This window comes from Panthera pardus, unplaced genomic scaffold, assembly GCF_024362965.1.
Source record: "Panthera pardus isolate Hobbes unplaced genomic scaffold, ASM2436296v1 HiC_scaffold_24, whole genome shotgun sequence".
NCBI lineage: Eukaryota > Metazoa > Chordata > Mammalia > Carnivora > Felidae > Panthera > Panthera pardus.
Window position 1 is genome coordinate 22630663 of NW_026526810.1, and position 19692 is coordinate 22650354.

The 19692-nt window shown below is 41.3% G+C and overlaps 1 protein-coding gene across 1 annotated transcript in view; it reads right to left on the minus strand.

Moving 5' to 3' along the window:
• Positions 1-8084: 8084 nt before the first annotated feature.
• TSPAN3 (tetraspanin 3) overlaps positions 8085-19692 on the minus strand; it is a 29364-nt gene continuing 17756 nt past the window's right edge. Inside the window, exons 4-7 of the mRNA XM_019441365.2 lie at positions 18546-18647; positions 17512-17664; positions 17164-17247; positions 8085-8978 (exon numbers count right to left, since the gene is read on the minus strand). Coding sequence (XP_019296910.1) covers positions 8886-8978; positions 17164-17247; positions 17512-17664; positions 18546-18647 — 432 coding nt within the window. The 3' untranslated portion in view covers positions 8085-8885. The remainder of the gene's footprint in view (positions 8979-17163; positions 17248-17511; positions 17665-18545; positions 18648-19692) is intronic.

Below are 19692 nucleotides of genomic sequence, written 5' to 3' on the forward strand. Positions count from 1 at the left end.
ACCCAGGTAGGGGCTCCAGAGCCCACGCAGGCTGGCCCTGGGCCCTGAGGTTGCCGGGCTCTCAGGCCCCCAGAAACACAACTTCCACTGCTGGCCAAGGCCTGCCAAAGCCCTGCTCTGGCCACAGTAGGTGCCATCATTGCCAAAGATGTTGGGAGTGGGTGCTGGGGAGAGAGCCCGTGGGAACCAGTGGCTCCTCATTCCTGGCACTCCCCCACTCAACTGTGGGGACCCCAACACTGCCAGCACAACAGGCGCGACCAAAGGGGGTGGCAGGGGACACAGCGTTCTTCTGCACTGGGCACACCTTGAGAGATACTGCCGAGGAGAGTCACTATCCCCTGAAGGCAGCTTTCTCTAGGACCGTTACTTCACTTATTCATAAACTTGTATGGCCCGCCCCATACGAGCAAGAGGAGTAAACCTCAGTCTTGCTTTACTCAAGGAGCTCACGACCCAGTCAAGAGGACCAAACAGCCCAGAAAGTTAATGACAGTACAGGAAATGTCCTGAGGTTCAGAGCAGTCATGAGACTTCTGGGAATAGGTGACCCAAGAGAAGCCAAGGAAACAGAAAGGCTGTTCCCAGAGAAAAAAGAGGGCTCCTTTCTGCTTCTGCCTGCCTCTGGTAGCCCACAATGGGCCGGAGAGGGCTCATGTGTGTGATGGAGAAGGGAGTGAGGGTCAGCACTGGAATCCCCCAGGATTTAGAACTAGAAGATACTCTGGGAGAATCTAATCTGACCTCCTGCACAATGCCCTGCCTGCCACCACTGGGTACCCCAGTCGGCATCAACATCCCTGGTGACAGGCAGCATCCATGAAGGCCCATATGCCCGGGCAAATGTCAGGTGCTATGGTGGCAAAAATGAGGCATCTGACCAAGCTCTGCCCTAGGCAGAGGGTAAGGAGGGCACTGAGAAAAGGGGGCTGCCCTCCATGGCTACGCAGATTTCCAGCTCTGTGCCTCATCTTTATCACGTGAGCAAGAGAGTAGGGGTGACTAAGTACACTTGGCACCTGGTGGTGGAGGGGATGGGCTCTGTTCTCTTGGGAGGGGTAGTACCTCTGGGGTGCAGCCTCTCACCTGTCTTGGGTGTGGGCACCACAAAAGTCCATCAAGCAATGAAACGGTTGTTTTCTACCCGTTACTCATGCTGGGGCCAGGCAAGGTGGAAAGGCATGAGGCAGCCCCCGTGCAGGGCAGGCCTCCCGGAAGCAGGGCTCCAGCTAGCCCTCTGCTGGATACCACCCACCTCTGCTTCAATGTGGCAGATGGGATGAGAGAAAGGCTTTGGGCTTTTGAAAAAAATCAGACTAAGGCTTAAATCTTCCTGGAAATGTCACTGTCCCTTATAAAGCACATTCTACAAGGGAACTGACCAAACACCCTGACACATCTGACGTTCATAAATAGGGATGTTTGGAAAGGAAAACATAATCTTGTGTGTAATCTTGGTCTTCTACTCCCCTGAAGGAGAGAGGTCAGTGAATAAAGCCCTATGGAAATGCCTGCCTGCGACTGCCAGGTGTGGGACCTGCCAGGCGCCTCGTAAGGAATTTGATCAAGGCCTCCTGATGACTTCTGTGACTGGCCCTGTATTTAATAATTGGGAGTGGAGGGGTGTTCAGGGGTGCAAAGAGCTCACTCACTCCAGAAGGGGTGCACAGATGCTGTAACTCCTCTGATATAAGGTAGAAAGCAAGCGAGAGTAGGCCCCAGATGCTAGGTACAGACTGTCCAACATGGAAGTGATGGTGGCTCGTCTGGGAAGTGGCAAAGGGGCTGAAGAGCAATTCAGGAAGGCCAGGGAAAGCAGATCAACAGGACTTGGTAACTTACAGGCTAAGAGACAGAAGTGGGAGGACTGGAAAGGAAGGAGGAAAGGAGCGACTTCTGAACTGAGCCAGGCCTTGAGGGCAGACGGGTCCTCCTGAGGCTGAGAAGGACATGGATGGGGGGTCAGCGGCAGGGACAAAGCCTGAGCAAGGGCCCGGAAGAGGCAGGACAGCCAAGGAGACTGACCACCGGCGTCAGTCATGTATGGGCAGCCAAGAGGGAAGAAAAAGAGAAAGTTATCCGTGCTTTATTTGTTCCTTGAAAATACCTTGTCATCTTGACTGAGCATTCCATTCGACTACAGAGATTTTTAAAAAAACCTTTGGCCTAGATATTTATCATCATTTCTGACAGGTGCTGCAGTGTCTATGGCCCCAGAGGGCGATGGGTAATGAGTGTTAGATAACAGAGCCTGTGCTCTAGTCGTTCAGGCAGCCAGAGAATGGAGCTGAAAGCAACTCATAGGTCACAATTTATACCAGGGAAAAAACCCACAAATGAATCTAAGTCAGAGTCATGGCCTCTGCAGCTTTCTCCATTCTCCATGCACCAGGCAGGTCAGAACCTCAGCTGCCATGAAACAACTGTGTGGACGGACAGCCTTCCCAGCAGAAGAGATGGCACCACATAAAGAGGGAGCTGGCAGCCTGCTTCCTGATGGATGACAGCCTCTGAAGTCAGAACATCAGGGTCCAAAGCCAGGCTCGTGCTTCCTTGTGTGGTTTTAGGCAAGTCACAATTTCTCTGGACCTCATCTTCATCATCAGTAAGATGGGTATAATCAGCCTCTTGTGTACCGGCTATCCTCATATAAGTTCAAATTAGATATAAGTACTAATTAAAAGCAAGAGATGACCATTTTGAACAAAAAGTCCTCTGAATCTTGGCATAATCATCCTCACTCAGCATGCCCTTTGGAGGGCTGTGGTTATGTCAGTAAGTCCTTCCCAAAGGAGACAAGGAGTAAAGAAGAAGCGGTCTGCTTTTTGGCCAAACTAGATGCATGCCATCACTGAACTCCAACACCTAATGCCAAACACCTTCCCATAGCTATTCCCAGGCCCAGCCACATCTGCCTCAGTCTGGTGAACCAAGATGTCTGCCTATTTCCCATCCTGGCGTGTGAGGCAGTAGCACAGGCCCAGAACAAAGCTGCCACCAGCAAGTGGGCACACCACCCTTAACATCCTCACAGGATTCTCAGGACCCCAGGGATGTGGCTTTCCAACTGTGTCCAGCAAAGCCCCACTTAGGGGCCAAAAGGAGGAGGAAGGGAGTGCCTATTTCATCTTGAACTCCACTTGTAGAGTTTATATGCTGGACTAGCAGTGGTTCTCAACCCTGGCTTCTCAGTGGAGTTTACCTAATAAGACTTTCAAAAATGCTGATGCTTTGGTCCCACCTTAGATAGACTGAAACCAATTCTCAGTCAGCCGAATTTGAGCATAAGTATTTTAAACATTCTCCTGGTGATTCTAATATGCAGCCAGCGATGAGGACCCTTCTGGCTAATGGGTTTTTCAGCTTTAAAAAAATAAAATAAAATGGAAATCCTATTCTTATGGCACCAGAGTAACTTATTTTAGACATTCAGTGCCCACTAAGTGCCAGGTGCTGGGGATGCAAAGATAAACACATTTCTTTTCTATCCTATTATTTCCATGTCTATTTTTCTTTCAGTGAATACACTCAGAAGGACTTGTGTGTAAGTCCATTTCCCCAGGAATAGGAATGTACACAGCACTGTCCAGAAAGGTATTTAGTAGGAACACTTAGCTTATTTTTGCAAGGTCACTAACACCCTCAGGAGACCTCAGACACACTGTAACAAAGAGCCACCCAGAATGTGCAAATTATTTTCAAGAACTGCCCCCCAACCTGTGTTGGATACAAGATCAATGTATCTAAGGTGGAGGTGCTCCCTCACACCAACAATAACCAGTTAGAAAATGTATCAGGAAGATTATCCCACTCACAGCAGTAGACACTGAATTTCATAGAAAAGTTTCCTAAGTAAACTTAACCCTGTTAAGATATGTAAGGGGAAAAAATCCACTACCAAAACCCTATCAAATTAGGCAGATGACAGAAACTGGAAATCCAACAGATACAAATGGCTAAAACATCTTAATAGTAAAAGAATACATATTCTTATTTATTGGAGTGGAAGAAAAATAAATGCTAATACACAAAATGTCAATAAGGGTATAGGAAAATGCACACTTTCATACTCTAGTGGGAATATAAATTAGAATAGCTTTTCTGGAGGGCAGCTGGACATAACCATGAAAAGCTTTTAATGTGCCTTTTTGTCCAGAGTAAATCCATTACTCCATTCTTGCATCCACGTAAAAATGCACAACATGGGGTGGTGAAAACGCGCTGGAACTAGAGAGGTGGTTGTGCAACGCTGAATGCACTAAATGCTGAACCATGCACTTTAAAATTGTTAATTTTATGCTATGTGCATTTAACTCAATAAAAATTTTTTAAAAATTAAAAAAAAGTTAAATGCTTAATAGCATGTGTACAGAAGTCTGCACTGCAGCAAGGCTGGAGTCAATCCGAATGTCCATCTACTGCACACTGGTTAAGCATGATATTAATATACCCATGCAGCTGACAAACAAAAATGACAGAATTCTACATTCTGGTACAGAGTACACACTATGCTGTGAAGAAGAAAAAAAGACCTTGTAGAACAGAATTCATATATTAGCAGAAAGCAAAACTAAACCCCATCACCAAATCTAGTTTTTTGTATATGTAAATAGTCTGGAAGGATACACACCATCCCTAAACTTTGCCTGTGGGTACTTTTTTAAAATAGTTGTATGGTTTACATTTTTTAAAGCACTATTACTTTTGTTAAAAAAGAATTATGAACAATTTTTAAAAGGGATTAAGACAAGCTCTGATAGGATGAGCGGCAAAGACACCCCTGTAGTAATGCACACAGCTAGTGTCAGGGACCAGGGATCCTCAGAGAAACTGATTTCAGGGCACCAGGGGTACAAGACAAGCCTGGGACATCTTGTTAAGTCAGAAATTACAAAAACGTTCAACAAAAAATGTCAGGACACAAAAAGCAACTTGAAGGGGCTCCCACTGGCCAAATCTGAAACTATTTGAAAACCAAAAGCAAAAAAGGACAATAATGAATTATAGATCACTGGGGAAAAAAATGGGACTTGATCAGTCCATAATGAATTTAAATGTGTGTGTGTGTGTGTGTGTGTGTGTGTGTGTGTGTGTGTGGACATACATACATACATACATACATACATAAACAAACTGGGGGAGAAGGCAGGGAGGACAGACTGGTAAACATGGAAGGAGTGCCAGAATGGAAAAAGTGTTTCACAACCATCATAGTAAAGATGAAATCTAAAACAACAATCATCATAGAGAAGATCAAATCAGGCCAGAATCAGCAATATTTGCTAAACCTAGGGGAAGTTTGGTGAGAAGCAGGATTTTTAAACAGTCTTACTGTATGGTCTCCAGAGATGGCCTGAGTTGGGAGAAAACAGTAACTATACCATTGAGAGAACAAAAACCACCTTAACTAATGTGTGCCAAACTCGCCCTTCCTCGCCATATAGAAGTGAGGACATTTCTCTTTTGCCAGCTGGAGGAGACTTTGTGTTTCAGTCTGGCCTGGATCTCAGCGGCATTCTCCATGGTGGCTCTTGGCTCTCCTGGCTCAGTGGTGGGCACCACTAGGGAGTTTATCCTGCAGCACAGGGCAGGCACTGCACTCCTGTCAGGTCCAACCCTCAGACCTGCAGGGCCCTCCTCTGACTTTCTCAGTTCCTTCCTTGTCCTCTCTTCCCTTGACCCTGGGTGTGGGAGCGGTTTCCTACTAAGCTGCTTTAGAGCTTTTTTTAAAAACCGCTTTTAGTAGCTAACCAATCTTTACCACTGTTAGCAACTGTTTATATTGTTTCCTGTTTTCATATTCCCCTCACTGCACCCTGAAGGATACACCAGGTGCCAGGTGATCAAAATTAACATCACCACATCACCACTGTGGGGCAGATGGCATTGTGTGCTCCTGATTGTTACACCCTGAGAGGACACATGACATGGGTGGTGCTCCAGCCACCTGGAATGCAAAACCTAGTCTAATCAAGAAGAAACATCTGACAAACCCCAAAGGAGCAGCAGCACTTAAAGGAAGGGACTGTATTCTTCCAAAATGTCAGTGTCATAAGTGACAAAGTTATGGCAATGCTCCAGATTAAAGGAGATCAAAGAGACAGGACAAATGATACCTGGTCCTTGACTGGATCCAGAACTGGAGGAGATATGGTGTAAAGGACATTATGAGGTCAAATGAAACACGAATGGTAGGTTAAAGTACTGTATCAGTGTTTAATGTGCTGAATTAGAATATCCTTATTCTTAGGAAATACCCACCAAAGTATTAGAGCTAAGGGCCATGAGGTACTTACAGAGACAGCACATGCAAAAACACAAATGACAGATCAAACAGGGCAAAATATTAACAGATGAATCTACATGAAGGATATTTGGGCCTTCTATTCTTGTAATTTTTCTCTAAGTTTGAAATTATTTCCAAATAAAAGTAACTTTAAAAAAGGCAATAGGATACAGCAGTGGCCCTAAGCCTTCATGCTCTGGACGCTACCCAGGTTCTGGGATCCAGGGGTCTGTAATTCCCAAAGTTCTTTTAGGTGATTCCAATGTGCAGACAACGGTGGGACAGCGACACAGCCTGAGAGCTCATCCATTAAATCCAGACATAAAAAATGGCTCTTTTGCCCTCTGAAGAATAAGCATTGGGGAACAGAGTCTCAGGTACTACAAACTCCCAGTCCACCATTAAAGGGAAGAAGCTGCGCTTTCACCAGGCAAGCAGAGAGGAACGAGTAAAGGAGACTGTGTGGAATTAGCCTCCTGGGCAAGTTAAAGGAACAGGCTAACAATTGGTACATTTTCCCCAAAGCAACTGCCTACTCTAGAGGTTCAGTTCTGCTGTGCAGAAATTGCTGAGGACAGCCAACGTTGGTCCAGATATTGCTCACCCCAGCTCCAACCTGTGACGGGACAGCCAAAGAATGGTACATATCGAAAACCGGAAGGGAGAAGAAAAGAGACGGCTAGGGGGAGAAGGCAGTAGTGAAAGGTCATGAGGACAAGCAAAACATTCCTGCCTACTGTGCAACCTGTAGGGACAAGAGATGGGATGAGTCAGAGGAACACAGCAAACCTCTTGTAGTTCTCAAAAACCATGAATGTTTTAGTTAACTTCCACTCTGTGAACAGGAGTTTGTTTTTACTCTTCTCAACGCCTCCATTTTCAGGCAGGACAGACCTGCATGATTTTCCCCAAATTGATAGATCCAAAACCGAATGTGAACTCATGCCCATAGATACGGTCCTTACTTGCTTCCTAGCTCTGTTACTAATTCTGTTTCCTCAGTTGACTGAGCCAGAAACATGGGCCTCAACCTAGACTCCTTCCTTCCTCTCCCTTTTCTCTATCCCATATGCAATCAGTGATGGAATTCCACCATCCCTCTCCCCACCTCCACCTACCCACGCTCTTGCTCTGTCCTGAGCCATTACACCTACCTCACGCCCCTTCAATCATCCTCCCTACTGCAGTCACGGACATCCACAACAGGCACACACACAGCTGCCTCATTTTCAAGTAACATTGAACCTCTACAGGATGTCGTGGGAGACCCTAGAGGACTTGGGCTTTGCCACTTCAACTTTTCCCAGCCCTGTTATTTTAAGCTCCAGGTACAACAAGCTACTTGAAGCTCCCTGCACACTCCAACCCATCTTGCATTCCTGTGTACTTTCTCTCACAAAGCCTATCCAAACTCTGGGCTCAGGCCTCTCCTCCAGGAAGTTGCCTCTGACCTCTCTGGGTACCTCCTTTGGGCTCCCATTTTTTTGTTACTATAATCATTGCATTGTATGGAAATTAACTGCTTCTGTATATAGTCCTATAATAGGACTCCACATTCCTCCAAGACAAGGAGAGCATCATCACCGTATGCCCAGTGTCATGCACACGGTTAGGTGTTCGTATTTGTAGGATATACTAGAGTGAAAAGCATCTCTGGCTTTTTGGATCCCAAGGCCTTTAGAATTTGGCAACTGATCTAATTAAAACACACGCAAATCATGTAGACATGCACCAACATTTAAAACGTTACACTGCTGCTTGGGAACTGAAGTATCCCCAAATAATTAAAAAGTACATGTTGAGGGGTGATACAGAGTTTATTGAATTAGATCCTTCTATTTACAACTGAGATCACATCTACATACTATTTTGCTAGTCTACATGGGTACATTAATCCTAATGAGTTTAGACTTATGATGAATGGGCTCAGTCATACAAAAACGCACACACACTCACACTAATTGCTTTAAAACAGTAGTGCATATATTATACTCCGCCTATAAAGCCAGCTTTGATTAAAAACTGCTAGTTTCAAAGATCAGTCTGATTTTGAAGATGAACCAAGAGACACACTGTATGATTCTAAAATCTATTTTAGCAATTTTATACAGTTGCTATCTTATTGGACTACAGTATATGTTTTTTAAAAGGACACTGATGAGGGGCACCATCTGGTGTTAACTTTAACCACAGCTGGTTTCCTCCCCCTCCCCCCAAAAACCTTTGGCCAAGAGTTCTCCATTGTGAAGACTGAAAGGGCCCCGGGACACTCCGGTAGCAGCCCCATTACTGCATGGAGGTAATAGAAGTAGGTCCAAGCCCTCCTTTAATTCTCCCACACTATGCAACCTGCAAATGGTTCTGAATTAGAACATATACTGCCATACTTAAAAACTTAGGGACATGGAGAGTCAGAATAAGGGAAAAGAAAGTCATAGGTGGGTAGGGAAGTAGGTGGGTACATGAAGAGCCAAGCTGCTTTGTCCAACACCTGTGTGCTTTAACTAAATGAACTCAGAGGCCAACGCAGTAGACCTGGCTCAATTCACCTTCCAAATCAGAACAACAAGACTAAAAAGCTCAGGCTTGCATTTTTCTACTATGCATAGGTTCCACCGGTGATGAGGAGCTCATAAGCAGGATCTCTACTCCTTCTGCACAATACGATGCATGCACACAGCATGCCCAGCAGCTGTGGGAAGAAAACAACAGAGAAAAAAGAAGGCTGAAGACCCTCTCATAGCAAGTGTGTAATTTCTTTGTTGGCAATGGAGCTGTTTCAAAGTTCAGTGATCTCAAATCATCAAAAAAGCAATAACAACAGTAATAGAGGCAATTTCTAATGACTATATTATCTTTTTAGGAGCTGTTTAAATACCAACTTTTAGTTTCCCTGCCTAAGAACACCTAAGAACAATACACGAAGAGGAGAAATGGAAGGCTCTCCTGCCATTCCCACTCTTGATCAATAGCAGTGCTCTAAAAAAAAATAACTTTCTGCAATGATGGAAACATTCTGTATCTGATAGCAAAGGTCTAGGGAGTAGAATGACCAAGACTTTGTGAATTTAGGAAATTGACTGGTGGTCTTTTCAGACATCTGGATTTGGGGACATAAGTTTTATTAACAACCACAAAATTCACTACACGCATGAACAGCCCAAAAGCCTTATGGTGGAAACCAATCAATTGGTCTGAAGGTTTTTGTTTCTTTCATAATTATTTACTATTTTTGAAATCCAGATTTGGCTCTGTGGTATTACATACATATTACTTTTTAAAGGTCACTCTTGCTTCATGATTTTATTTTAATAAGCCCTAATCCCTCTGTGGCAGCAAGCTGGAATTGTAATAAAGTCATGCCATGTTATTTTGAATAAGCAAGAGGATTAAACTGGATTAAAGAGAAAATGATTCTAGAATTTTTGACCTGGCTTCTTACAAAATATAAATAGTAACCAAAGAGCTAAATGAGAGTAACTTAATTTGCTGTTCTAACTTTTCATAATGGTTTCAGTTATTTGATTTTAAAAGGCAGGGCTTTCTGTACATATGGGGTCAATCAATTTCAACAAAATGTACCAGATCTATAAACAGGCTCTGAATGTTTGAAGTGGAAGATTGCTAATGAGATACATATACAGAGAATAACGATGTCCTCAATCTGAATCCCCATGGTATAAAGTCACACATTCCAATTTCCAGCCTCAATTAGCTCACATTCTACCCATTCAAGATATAGATTTGCTGCTTAAATCCATCAGTTTCATTACATCAATATTTGCTGAGTGCAGTAATAGCACAAAACACCTTGAAGACATTTTAAAAGTGGATATTGTTGAAAATTGAGTAAATATCTATAGCCAGTCTAGACATGTTTAGTATCTAATTCCTAAAGAAATACATTTCTACTTACTGTACATCCTCAAAATAGTTATAAAATCAAACAGAATTATGTTCCCAGGCAATGTTAAATTAAGCAATAAAAACGCTAAGCTCAGAAATTACTGATTTTCTGGAAAAAAAATCTCTCTTCCCAACCCACTTCCCTCACATTCCTTTCAGTTGGTTAACTTCTAGTGAAGGAGTCAGCCCTCTCAAATGGGATCTGAAATAAGTATCATTTCTGTTCCTGAGTTTTATTTCAATTAAGTCAACTTGACCTGATTTTAAAACAATTAAATAAACTTGATAAAACCCTACTCATGCTTGGGAATGAGTCTGTTTATGAACATTAAACTCTACACATTAACTTCTTATATTCCAAACCTCATCACTAAGTGCTACAGGCCCACTTCCAAAGCTCTGCTATACTGAAATTTCACTGATTAAAATTTTCCAACAATAGACTTGGAAATATTTTAGCTTTAGAGTTATTTCTTGCAATAAAAATTTGCCCTGCAACATTCAAGCCATGAGAACTAATCTGCACTTAGTCTAAATATAATACCAAGCAACTGCAAAAAATAACTGCTAAATACAGAGGCAAGTGGTAATTAAAAAAACTGACTGCCAAGGATTAAAATGTTCTAGAATATACTATGTAGGGGACATTATGGGAAAATAGGTATTGTTTGTTATATAAGGTTTTGGAACTGCACACTGGAAACACCCTTTTCTGAGAAAAATGTGGAATTCTGTATCAAAAAGTCACTTATAGGGGTGCCTGAGTGGCTCAGTAGGTTAAGCATCTGACTTCAGCTCTGGTCATGATCTCCTGGTTCCATGGGTTCAAGCCCTGCATTGGGCTCTGTACTGACAGCTCAGAGCCTGGAGCCTGCTTTATATTCTATGTCTCCCTCTCTCTCCCACTTGTGTTTCTCCCACCCCCCTCTAAAATAAATAAACTTTAAAAAAAAAAAAAAAAAAAAAGGAACCAAAGGTTACATACCATATGGTTCCATTCATATATTTTGAAAAGACAAAATTTTAGAAATGGAGAACAGATTAATGGTTGCCCAAGGTATGGGGGGAGGAGGCACAGGATGGAGGTGGGTGCAGTTAGTTATAAACAGGTACCAGGAAGAATCCCTATGGTGTTAGAACTGTTCAGTAAACCCACCAGGTCATAAAACTGTACAGAACTGAACATACACAGGTAGAAATGAAAAATCTGAATAAAATTGGTGAATTGTATCAGTGCCCATACCTTCGTTGTGATATACTACAGTTTTGCAAAATATTACCCCAGGGGCGGGGGGGACTGGGCAAGGCATACAAAGATTTGTCTGTATTACTTCTTAAAAATGCGCATGTATAGGGGTGCCTGGTTGGCTCAGTTGGTGGAGCATGCGACTCCTGATCTCGGGGTCATGAGTTTGAGCCCCACAATGGGGCTAGTTTCCTTAAAAAAAATACATGTGAACATACAATTATAACAATTTTATAAAACAGCAAGGTAGAAAACTGTATACCATAAGCTTCTATTTGCATAAAAAATATTTATGTGCTGTCTAACCACAACTACTTCTGGGAAGATATACAGAAAACTGGTATCAGTGGTTAATACTTGATGAGGGATGGGAGAATGGGTCTCAAGAACTAAGGTAAAACTGAGAGGGAGACCTACATTTTACTAAATTTAAATAATCTGAAAAAAATTCTATCAAATGGGTAAAACTTTCAAAACTTTCAGAAAGTTAACAAGATTTCATTTCCTCTAAACCAAAACAAAACCTAGCCACTCAAGAATTAGCTTCCCAAGCCTTAAAGAAGAGTTACTTGAAATATTTAAGAGTGTATCAGAATCAGCCCACTAGATTTTACCTATGTGGGGGCCCAATGTGAAGTGTTATTCACTTATGTTTTTAACTCACATTAATGAGTAACTGACAGTCAAGAAGCAGCAGGAGGAAATAGCAGTCTCAACCTCCTTCACACTTGGCAATATAGACCAGAAAAAACCAACATGGCTTTGGGAAACAGTTCTCTGTGAAAGTTTGCTCTTGGTGATCCATCTTGAGGACATGCCAACTTTGTAAGACTCCAAAGACAGACAATTCCCATTTTTCCCATATTTACTTTGCAGAAAGCCTTACCCTAGCAAATACTTGATATCGTCAAATCAAAACATAGATTTTTGTCTATTATTATGACCAGATCTTTTAAATATAAAATTCCTAATTGATTAATTGTTAATTTAAGAGGCTGGTGACACTCAACGAAGTGAAATAGCTTGCTGATTAAAAAGACAACAAAATAAAGGGACACCTGACTGGCTCATTGGTTGAGTGTGTGACTCTTGATCTCAGGATTGTGGGTTGGCACCCCACATTGGGTCCAGGGGAGATTACTTAAAAATAAAAACTTAAAAAAAAAAAAAAAAGGCTAACAAAATAAGAAGTGCAGCAAAATCCTAAAAATCTTTCTCCGACATTAAAAAATCCTGTTTAACAATTAACTAGTATTTTTCAGGGTTTTTTTTTTTTTTAATTATTTTTTTAATGTTTATTTATTGAGAGAGAGACAGAGTATGAGCAGGGGAGGGGCGGGGAGGGGCAGAGAGAGAGAGAGAGAGAGAGACAGACAGAATCTGAAGCAGACTCCAGGCTCTGAGCTGTCAGTACAGAGCCCAATGCAGGGGTCAAACCCACAAAGCATGAGATCATGACCTGAGCCAAAGTCAGACGTTTAACTGACTGAGCCACCCTGGTGCCCCTGTTTTTTGTTTTTTTGTTTTTATCATTTTGGTCCTATTCAAACCTAGATCATTTAACTAGACTAGAGCAAGAGTTAGCACGTGTTTTCTGTTTTTTTTTTTTTTATTAAAAAAAATTTTTTTTAATGTTTATTTACTTTTGAGACAATGCGAGAGACAGAGTGCAAGCAGTGGAGGGGCAGACAGGAGACACAGAACCTGAAGCGGGCTCCAGGCTCTGAGCTGTCAGCCCAGAGCCCAATGCGGGACTCCAACTCACGAACTGTGAGATCATGACATGAGCCGAAGTCAGACGCTTAACCGACTGAACCACTCAGGCACCCCTAGCACATGTTTTCTGAAAGGGCAATATAATGAGTATTTTAGGCTTTGTAAACCAAGAGACAAAACTGGGTCTCTGTCACAACCATGCAACCCTGCCACTATAATACAAAAGCAGTCACAGATAATGCATAAATGAGTGTGGCTAACACAAAAAGAGGTAGTGGGCTAGACTGGTCCACGGGGCCTACTGATGGCCAACACGTGAACTACAGGCTTTTATTGGTAAATCAGGTTCATGAAAACATTTCTTCTTAAATTCACTTTTACGCCTTAGAACTTCAACAGAATGCAGTACTTCATTCAACAGAACATGGTACTTAACGGTACCACAAAGTACTCTCAAATTCAAAGGAAACAATGCTTCCAACAGTTTTGATACAATACTACCAAAAAGCATCTTTCGATCTTTAACATTATTTTTCAAAGTTTTATTTACTTAAGTAATCTCAGAGTCATGGGGTTTACCCCAGTGGGCATGGAGCCTGCTTCAGAATCTTTCTCTCCCTCTGCCCCTTCCTCTCAAAAAAAATAAGAAAAAGAAAGTAATCCCTCACCCAACATGGGGCTCGAAATCACAACCCCAAGATCAAGAATTGCATGCTTTCTGACTGAGCCAGCCAGGTACTCCTAACATTATTTAGAACTATATTTCCTATGATAGCTCTTAGCTTTCTCACTTTAGAACCTGAAGGAAAGTGCTAATGATATTTCAATGTTATTACATTGTGTATTTTATTAAGCTGAAGTGTCAATTAACTGTTAGGTTGCATAACAGAATTGAGGAATTTAATCTTTTGAAAACCTTAATTCTTCACTTTCTAATTCGAGGCAGAGTACAATGGGCCAGGGTTCAAGCTTCAGTGATGGTCATTAGTCATACTATCCTTGCTCCCCCTCATTTTCATGGCCTTTAAAACAAAGGAGAGGTGCCTGGGTGGCTCAGTTGGTTAAGTGTCTGACTTCGGCTCAGGTCATGATCTCGCAGCTTGTGAGTTCAAGACCCACATCAGGCTCTGTGCTGACAGCTCGGGCCTGGAGCCTGCTTCGGATTCTGTGTCTCCCTCTGTCTCTGCCACCCCCCCCACTCCCCTGCCACCAGCTCATATTCTGTCTCTCAAAAACAAATAAATGTTAAAAAAGAAATTAAAAACATAATGCAATTACGAAGGAAACAGGGACTGGAGACTCTCCAAGTGTGCTTTTAGCTCTAACTCTATCAGGATGAGCATAAAAGTACACTTTGGATTGTTTTTACCTTTGCTCTGGTTTTCCAAACCCAGGGCACCAATCTACATCAGATTTTGAGTATCAAATGTTTAGGTACTCTTTATAGGTTTATAGGTACTCTTTAAAAAAAGAAAACATATTAGGGAAAATTCTTTCGTTATTTCTAATGTATGTTTTTTCCCTTAAAACCAAAGTTTAAAAATTTTTAAACCATTAGCATTTGAATCTGTGAAAGCTCTGAATCCTTGACTTAGTTTTGCTGAACTGAACACATCAAATCTTTATCAGCCATTACTTAAATAAGGGTAATTTAAGTATAAAATGAATAGAAGAAGGCATACTTAAAAATTAAAAGACTAGCTAAAATATTTATTAGCCCCCAATGAAAAATATTTAATGAAAAAATATCTGCCTGGTTAATAAGCTTAACAAAATGAGGGATGAAGCTAAAGTAATGATGTGCATCAGTCTTCCTTATACATGCTGTATATTTCATGACCACAAGCACCTTACAGTTTCAAAGCTTTTTTTTGCTGCATGCTAGTATGTGCTGATTTATTAACACAAATAAGATAATTAAGAATGCACAGACCAGGATTTCACTTGGGAAGAGACTTCCTTCATGTTTCATTATTTTTAGCTAAATGAATATGTTTGGACAATCAAAATATCATCCCTGCTGATCAACATATTACTGCTATGCTGAGCCACAAAGTAAATGCTTAGAAGGGCAGAGACCATAGCAAATAAAGAGCTAGGCTTTTAAATGAATCATTTCAAAGCTGTTTGAGTACCAGCAAAGTAAACAATCACCTTTAACGCATTTCTCATTAAATACACTAGCTTTTCTTCAAATACACAGACAGCAGGCAATCTAAGCAACTTACCTTTAAACTAGCAATTACGTTGGTTTTATCTAACAATTAAAAGATAACTACACTTTCTTAAAATAGATTCTAGGCCTGAAGCATATTTCTTTTTTTTTTTAATTTTTTTTCAACGTTTTTTATTTATTTTTGGGACAGAGAGAGACAGAGCATGAACGGGGGAGGGGCAGAGAGAGAGGGAGACACAGAATCGGAAACAGGCTCCAGGCTCCGAGCCATCAGCCCAGAGCCCGACGCGGGGTTCGAACTCACGGTCCGCGAGATCGTGACCTGGCTGAAGTCGGACGCTTAACCGACTGCGCCACCCAGGCGCCCCATGAAGCATATTTCAAAAACAACCAAAGAACACTCTGAGAACTAGATCTGACACAAAGGATTCTCAATCATTTTAATTTTTAAAAAATATTTATTTATATTTGAGAGATAAACAGTGCATGAGCAGGGGAGAGGCAGAGAGAGATGGAGACAGAATCTGAAGCAGGCTCCAGGCTCTGAGCTGTCAGCACATGTGGGGCTCGAACCCACGAACTGTGAGATCATGCTCTGAACCAAAGTCAGACTGACTCAGCCACCCAGGTGCCCCGGATTCTCAATCATTTTAAACAGTTGGTTATTCTCAGTTGTAAGATTCCTCTAAGATGTTCCTCTAACAGAATCCCTAAGATACATTGTATATGAAACTATCAACGTAGGTAGTTGTACAGAGCAGAAAAATAGCTATCTTTATTTGTTTTCAGGTGAGGGCTAAGGATGTGGGTGGAAGGGATTTTTTGGTGAGGGAGGGAGGAAGGAGTAGATAAAGTGAGAGGTAATTAAACAATTACCAGCTCCTATGCATACGCCATTATTAGGTGGGAAAAAGATTGTTTTCACTGGTAGAAGTTGGGAAGACAAGTTCTCTCAGCTACCAACAATGATATGGTATACTTTTGGATGTGCCAAGTGATGTCACAGACTCCTTGATGGCTATTAGTCTGATAAAACTAAGCCCAGAAATACAGAAGAGGTTAGAACCTCATTTTTACTTCGTCTTTTCTGTAAAGCAACTCAATTGCTCCTATCAGCATAAGAGTCTAGTGTTGTAGTAGGAGTTCCTGATGTACATATATGGACATATAAAACCCTAAGGACAGAAAAATAAGAACCAGAAGAAGAAACAGTACAAAAAGATTGAAATGAAGCTTTCCATTTCCATAGTGAAATAAAGCAGTACAATTTTTAAAAATTCTGTGAAGTTCTATTAAAATACCTCCCAAGAATACATTAGGGCAACAGTATGTATTTTTAATTTTTTTTTAACGTTTTTATTTTTGAGACAGAGAGAGACAGAGCATGAACGGGGAGGGGCAGACGGAGAGGGAGACACAGAATCCGAAGCAGGCTCCAGGCTCTGAGCCATCAACCCAGAGCCCGACGCGGGGCTCGAACCCACGGACCGTGAGATCATGACCTGAGCTGAAGTCGGACACTTAACCGACTGAGCCACCCAGGTGCCCCGGGCGACAGTATGTATTTTTGAACAGGCCACTCACTAGTCAAGTCAAGAAAGTAAAGCAAAGTCTCCTCAAACCTAGTCCCTGCATCCAGATCTCTGGTTTCTTGGAACCATTATGGGTCTAGGACTAGACACAGGAAATGGAAGACGTTGGAAACTGACGGCCAGTACCTCAATGACTTCCAAGTTATCTATATACACAAGGATTAAATGCACTTAATGATTAAAACCATTCATGGTTGACATCAGAGAATGAGCACATTCTGATAACAACCCCTGTGCTTACCTGAATAGCTGCAAATGCCAGTGCTGCCCAGATAACATGCATCATGATTTCTTGTAGCTTCTTCACAACTAGAGCTTCACATCCCTGAAACACACAAAGTCATCCTCAATAAAAGTCTTTTTTTAAAGTGAAAGCTATAAGGTCACATATCACTACTCAGTGGCAGAAATGGAAATAACAGAAACCCAAAGAAGGAAAGACAATGTTTTTAAAAATAATTTACAGTAACATAAAACAGCATAAAGACAAACAAAAGAGTGTAGAAAAGAAGTTCTAGGTAAAGATAGTTCACAGAGACAACCAGGTTACCAAGCTAGATTCAAGTCTTGGCCAAGAAGCCAAACTTACCTCGGCATAGAGGTCGGAGGGGTGGGCCAGACTGCCATTACAGCTGCTGGCGGTCTCTCTGCAGCAGCTAAGAGGGACACTCTGGTTTTTGGTTTCTTTGAACCAGTCTGTATTTTCCCAGTCTGAATAGTTGTGAATTCCACAACAGTGCAGCTAGTGGGAAAGAGAACAGAAATATTAGTCCTCCCAAGACACACAGATCTGTGTTGAACTTTAAAATTCTGTGCACTGCAGAGCTTTAAGCTACTCTAGACCAGTTAAGTTCAATAAAACTTTCTGCAATGATAAGAATGTTCGGTGTCTGCTTGTTCAACATAGTAGCCACTAGGCACCTGAGGTTACTGAGCACTTACAACGTGGCTAGGATGACTAAAGAACTGGATGTTAAATTTTAATTAGCCACATGACTAGTAACTTCAGAAATTCTACATGAAAAGCATATTACCCACAAGGGCTAATTTATAGCTAAGAAAAATCTTCATATCTTACATGTTAAATATTATTTCCAATGATAATATATTTCAAATATTTTCTCCGAAATGTCTGGGATTTGCTTTAAGATAATCTAGCAAAAGATATGTGGGGTAAAAGATGAAAAAAGATTAACAAAAAATTGAAAATTTTGAGGTAGGTTTATGGATATAAGGATACCAGTCCTCCAGTCTCTCTACCTTCACACATTTCCAATTATCCATAATTTTTTTTAACAGTTTTGTCTATTATCTTTTCTGGTCTTGCTTTCTAAAGGTATATGAAGACCTCTTACCTCCTTGAAGTCCCTTGAGGATCCCATCTTTCCTGTGACACATACCTCTCTTCCGTTATCACCTTTCTGACTAATTACTTTTTTGGTAAAAAGTCACTAGGTGACAGTGGAAAAAACTTTTCAAGAGTGAAGGTGAAAATATCAGACACACCATGAAGCTATCCATGGCTACAAAAATACATGTTTAATTTACACAGTAATAGCTGAGTTTAAGGTTGACCCAACAGTGACTGGCCCTCAAAATCGAATTCACCTGAAGAGAGCTCACCTGTCTCTGAACATAATCAATAGCCCGGCTAGCGGCATCAGGGTTCGTTCCATTGTAGGTCTTATACACTTTCTGAATGCTGCGGTCAACCTCATTTTCCACCTGAATCAAAACAAAGAATTCGGTCCCTTAAAAATACTGGTAAAATTAACATTTGTCAAGGCTCCAGCTAAGAAACCTAACTGACATGTATGCAGAGTTGTCAGATATCTTTGTGAATTTCTTTTAAGAAAAAAATTTTTCTCCTTGTCTCCACAGAGATTCAGGTAAAAATGCAGACACATTACATCACACACTATAAGCATTCAAAGAGAAGACTGTGTGCAAGACAGCAGATTAACAATCTATTCAAGAGAGAGAAAGCAGCTGAACCCTGAGACAGATGTCCTAAATTATAAATGAACTGCTTTTCTTTTCAAATAAGCTTTCAGTGGGTTGGATTTACTCATTTTCCTTTCCAAAAGTAGATTAAAAATAAAGACCTCCCACAAGATACTTTTGGAACAAATACCAACATACTTTCCATTTTATTTATTCAATGTTTCGATTTAGCCAAATACACAAAAGTAATCAGCAGGTGAAAAAAATCAGTCCTTACAAGTAGCATTTTATGAAAAAGGTGCAGTTTGATGTTATATGAATTAGGCGACAGGAAATAAACTCTTCATAACTTATTTCTGTCAACCACTAAATGGCAAGAAAAGTACCATTTAGTAAAATGTGTTTGTACCAGATTCTCCTTACCCTTCTAAGATGATTAGACCTACTTAGTAATTATACCAGTTATGTGATTTAACTACAAGGTGATAACCAGTAGGGGCAAACCCAATACATTCTTTTTTGGGGCACAGTTACCTGGTACCTTATGTATCAATGGTTTGAAAATTAGATTGGCATATTATGCCTTTGATTTAAAATTATAAATTACAGTAACAATACTTCTCTTTTTTTTCTTAAGTTTATTTATTTTTGAGAGAGAGAGAAAGAGAGAGAATCCCAGGAGAGTCCAACACAGGACTTGAACTCCCAAACCATGAGACCATGACCTGAGCCGAAACCAAGCCAGCACCTCTATTACGTCTTTATCATAGCCCTAAAGTTATACCCCAATTAATTACTTTAAGGCAGCCTGTTTAGCCTTAAATGG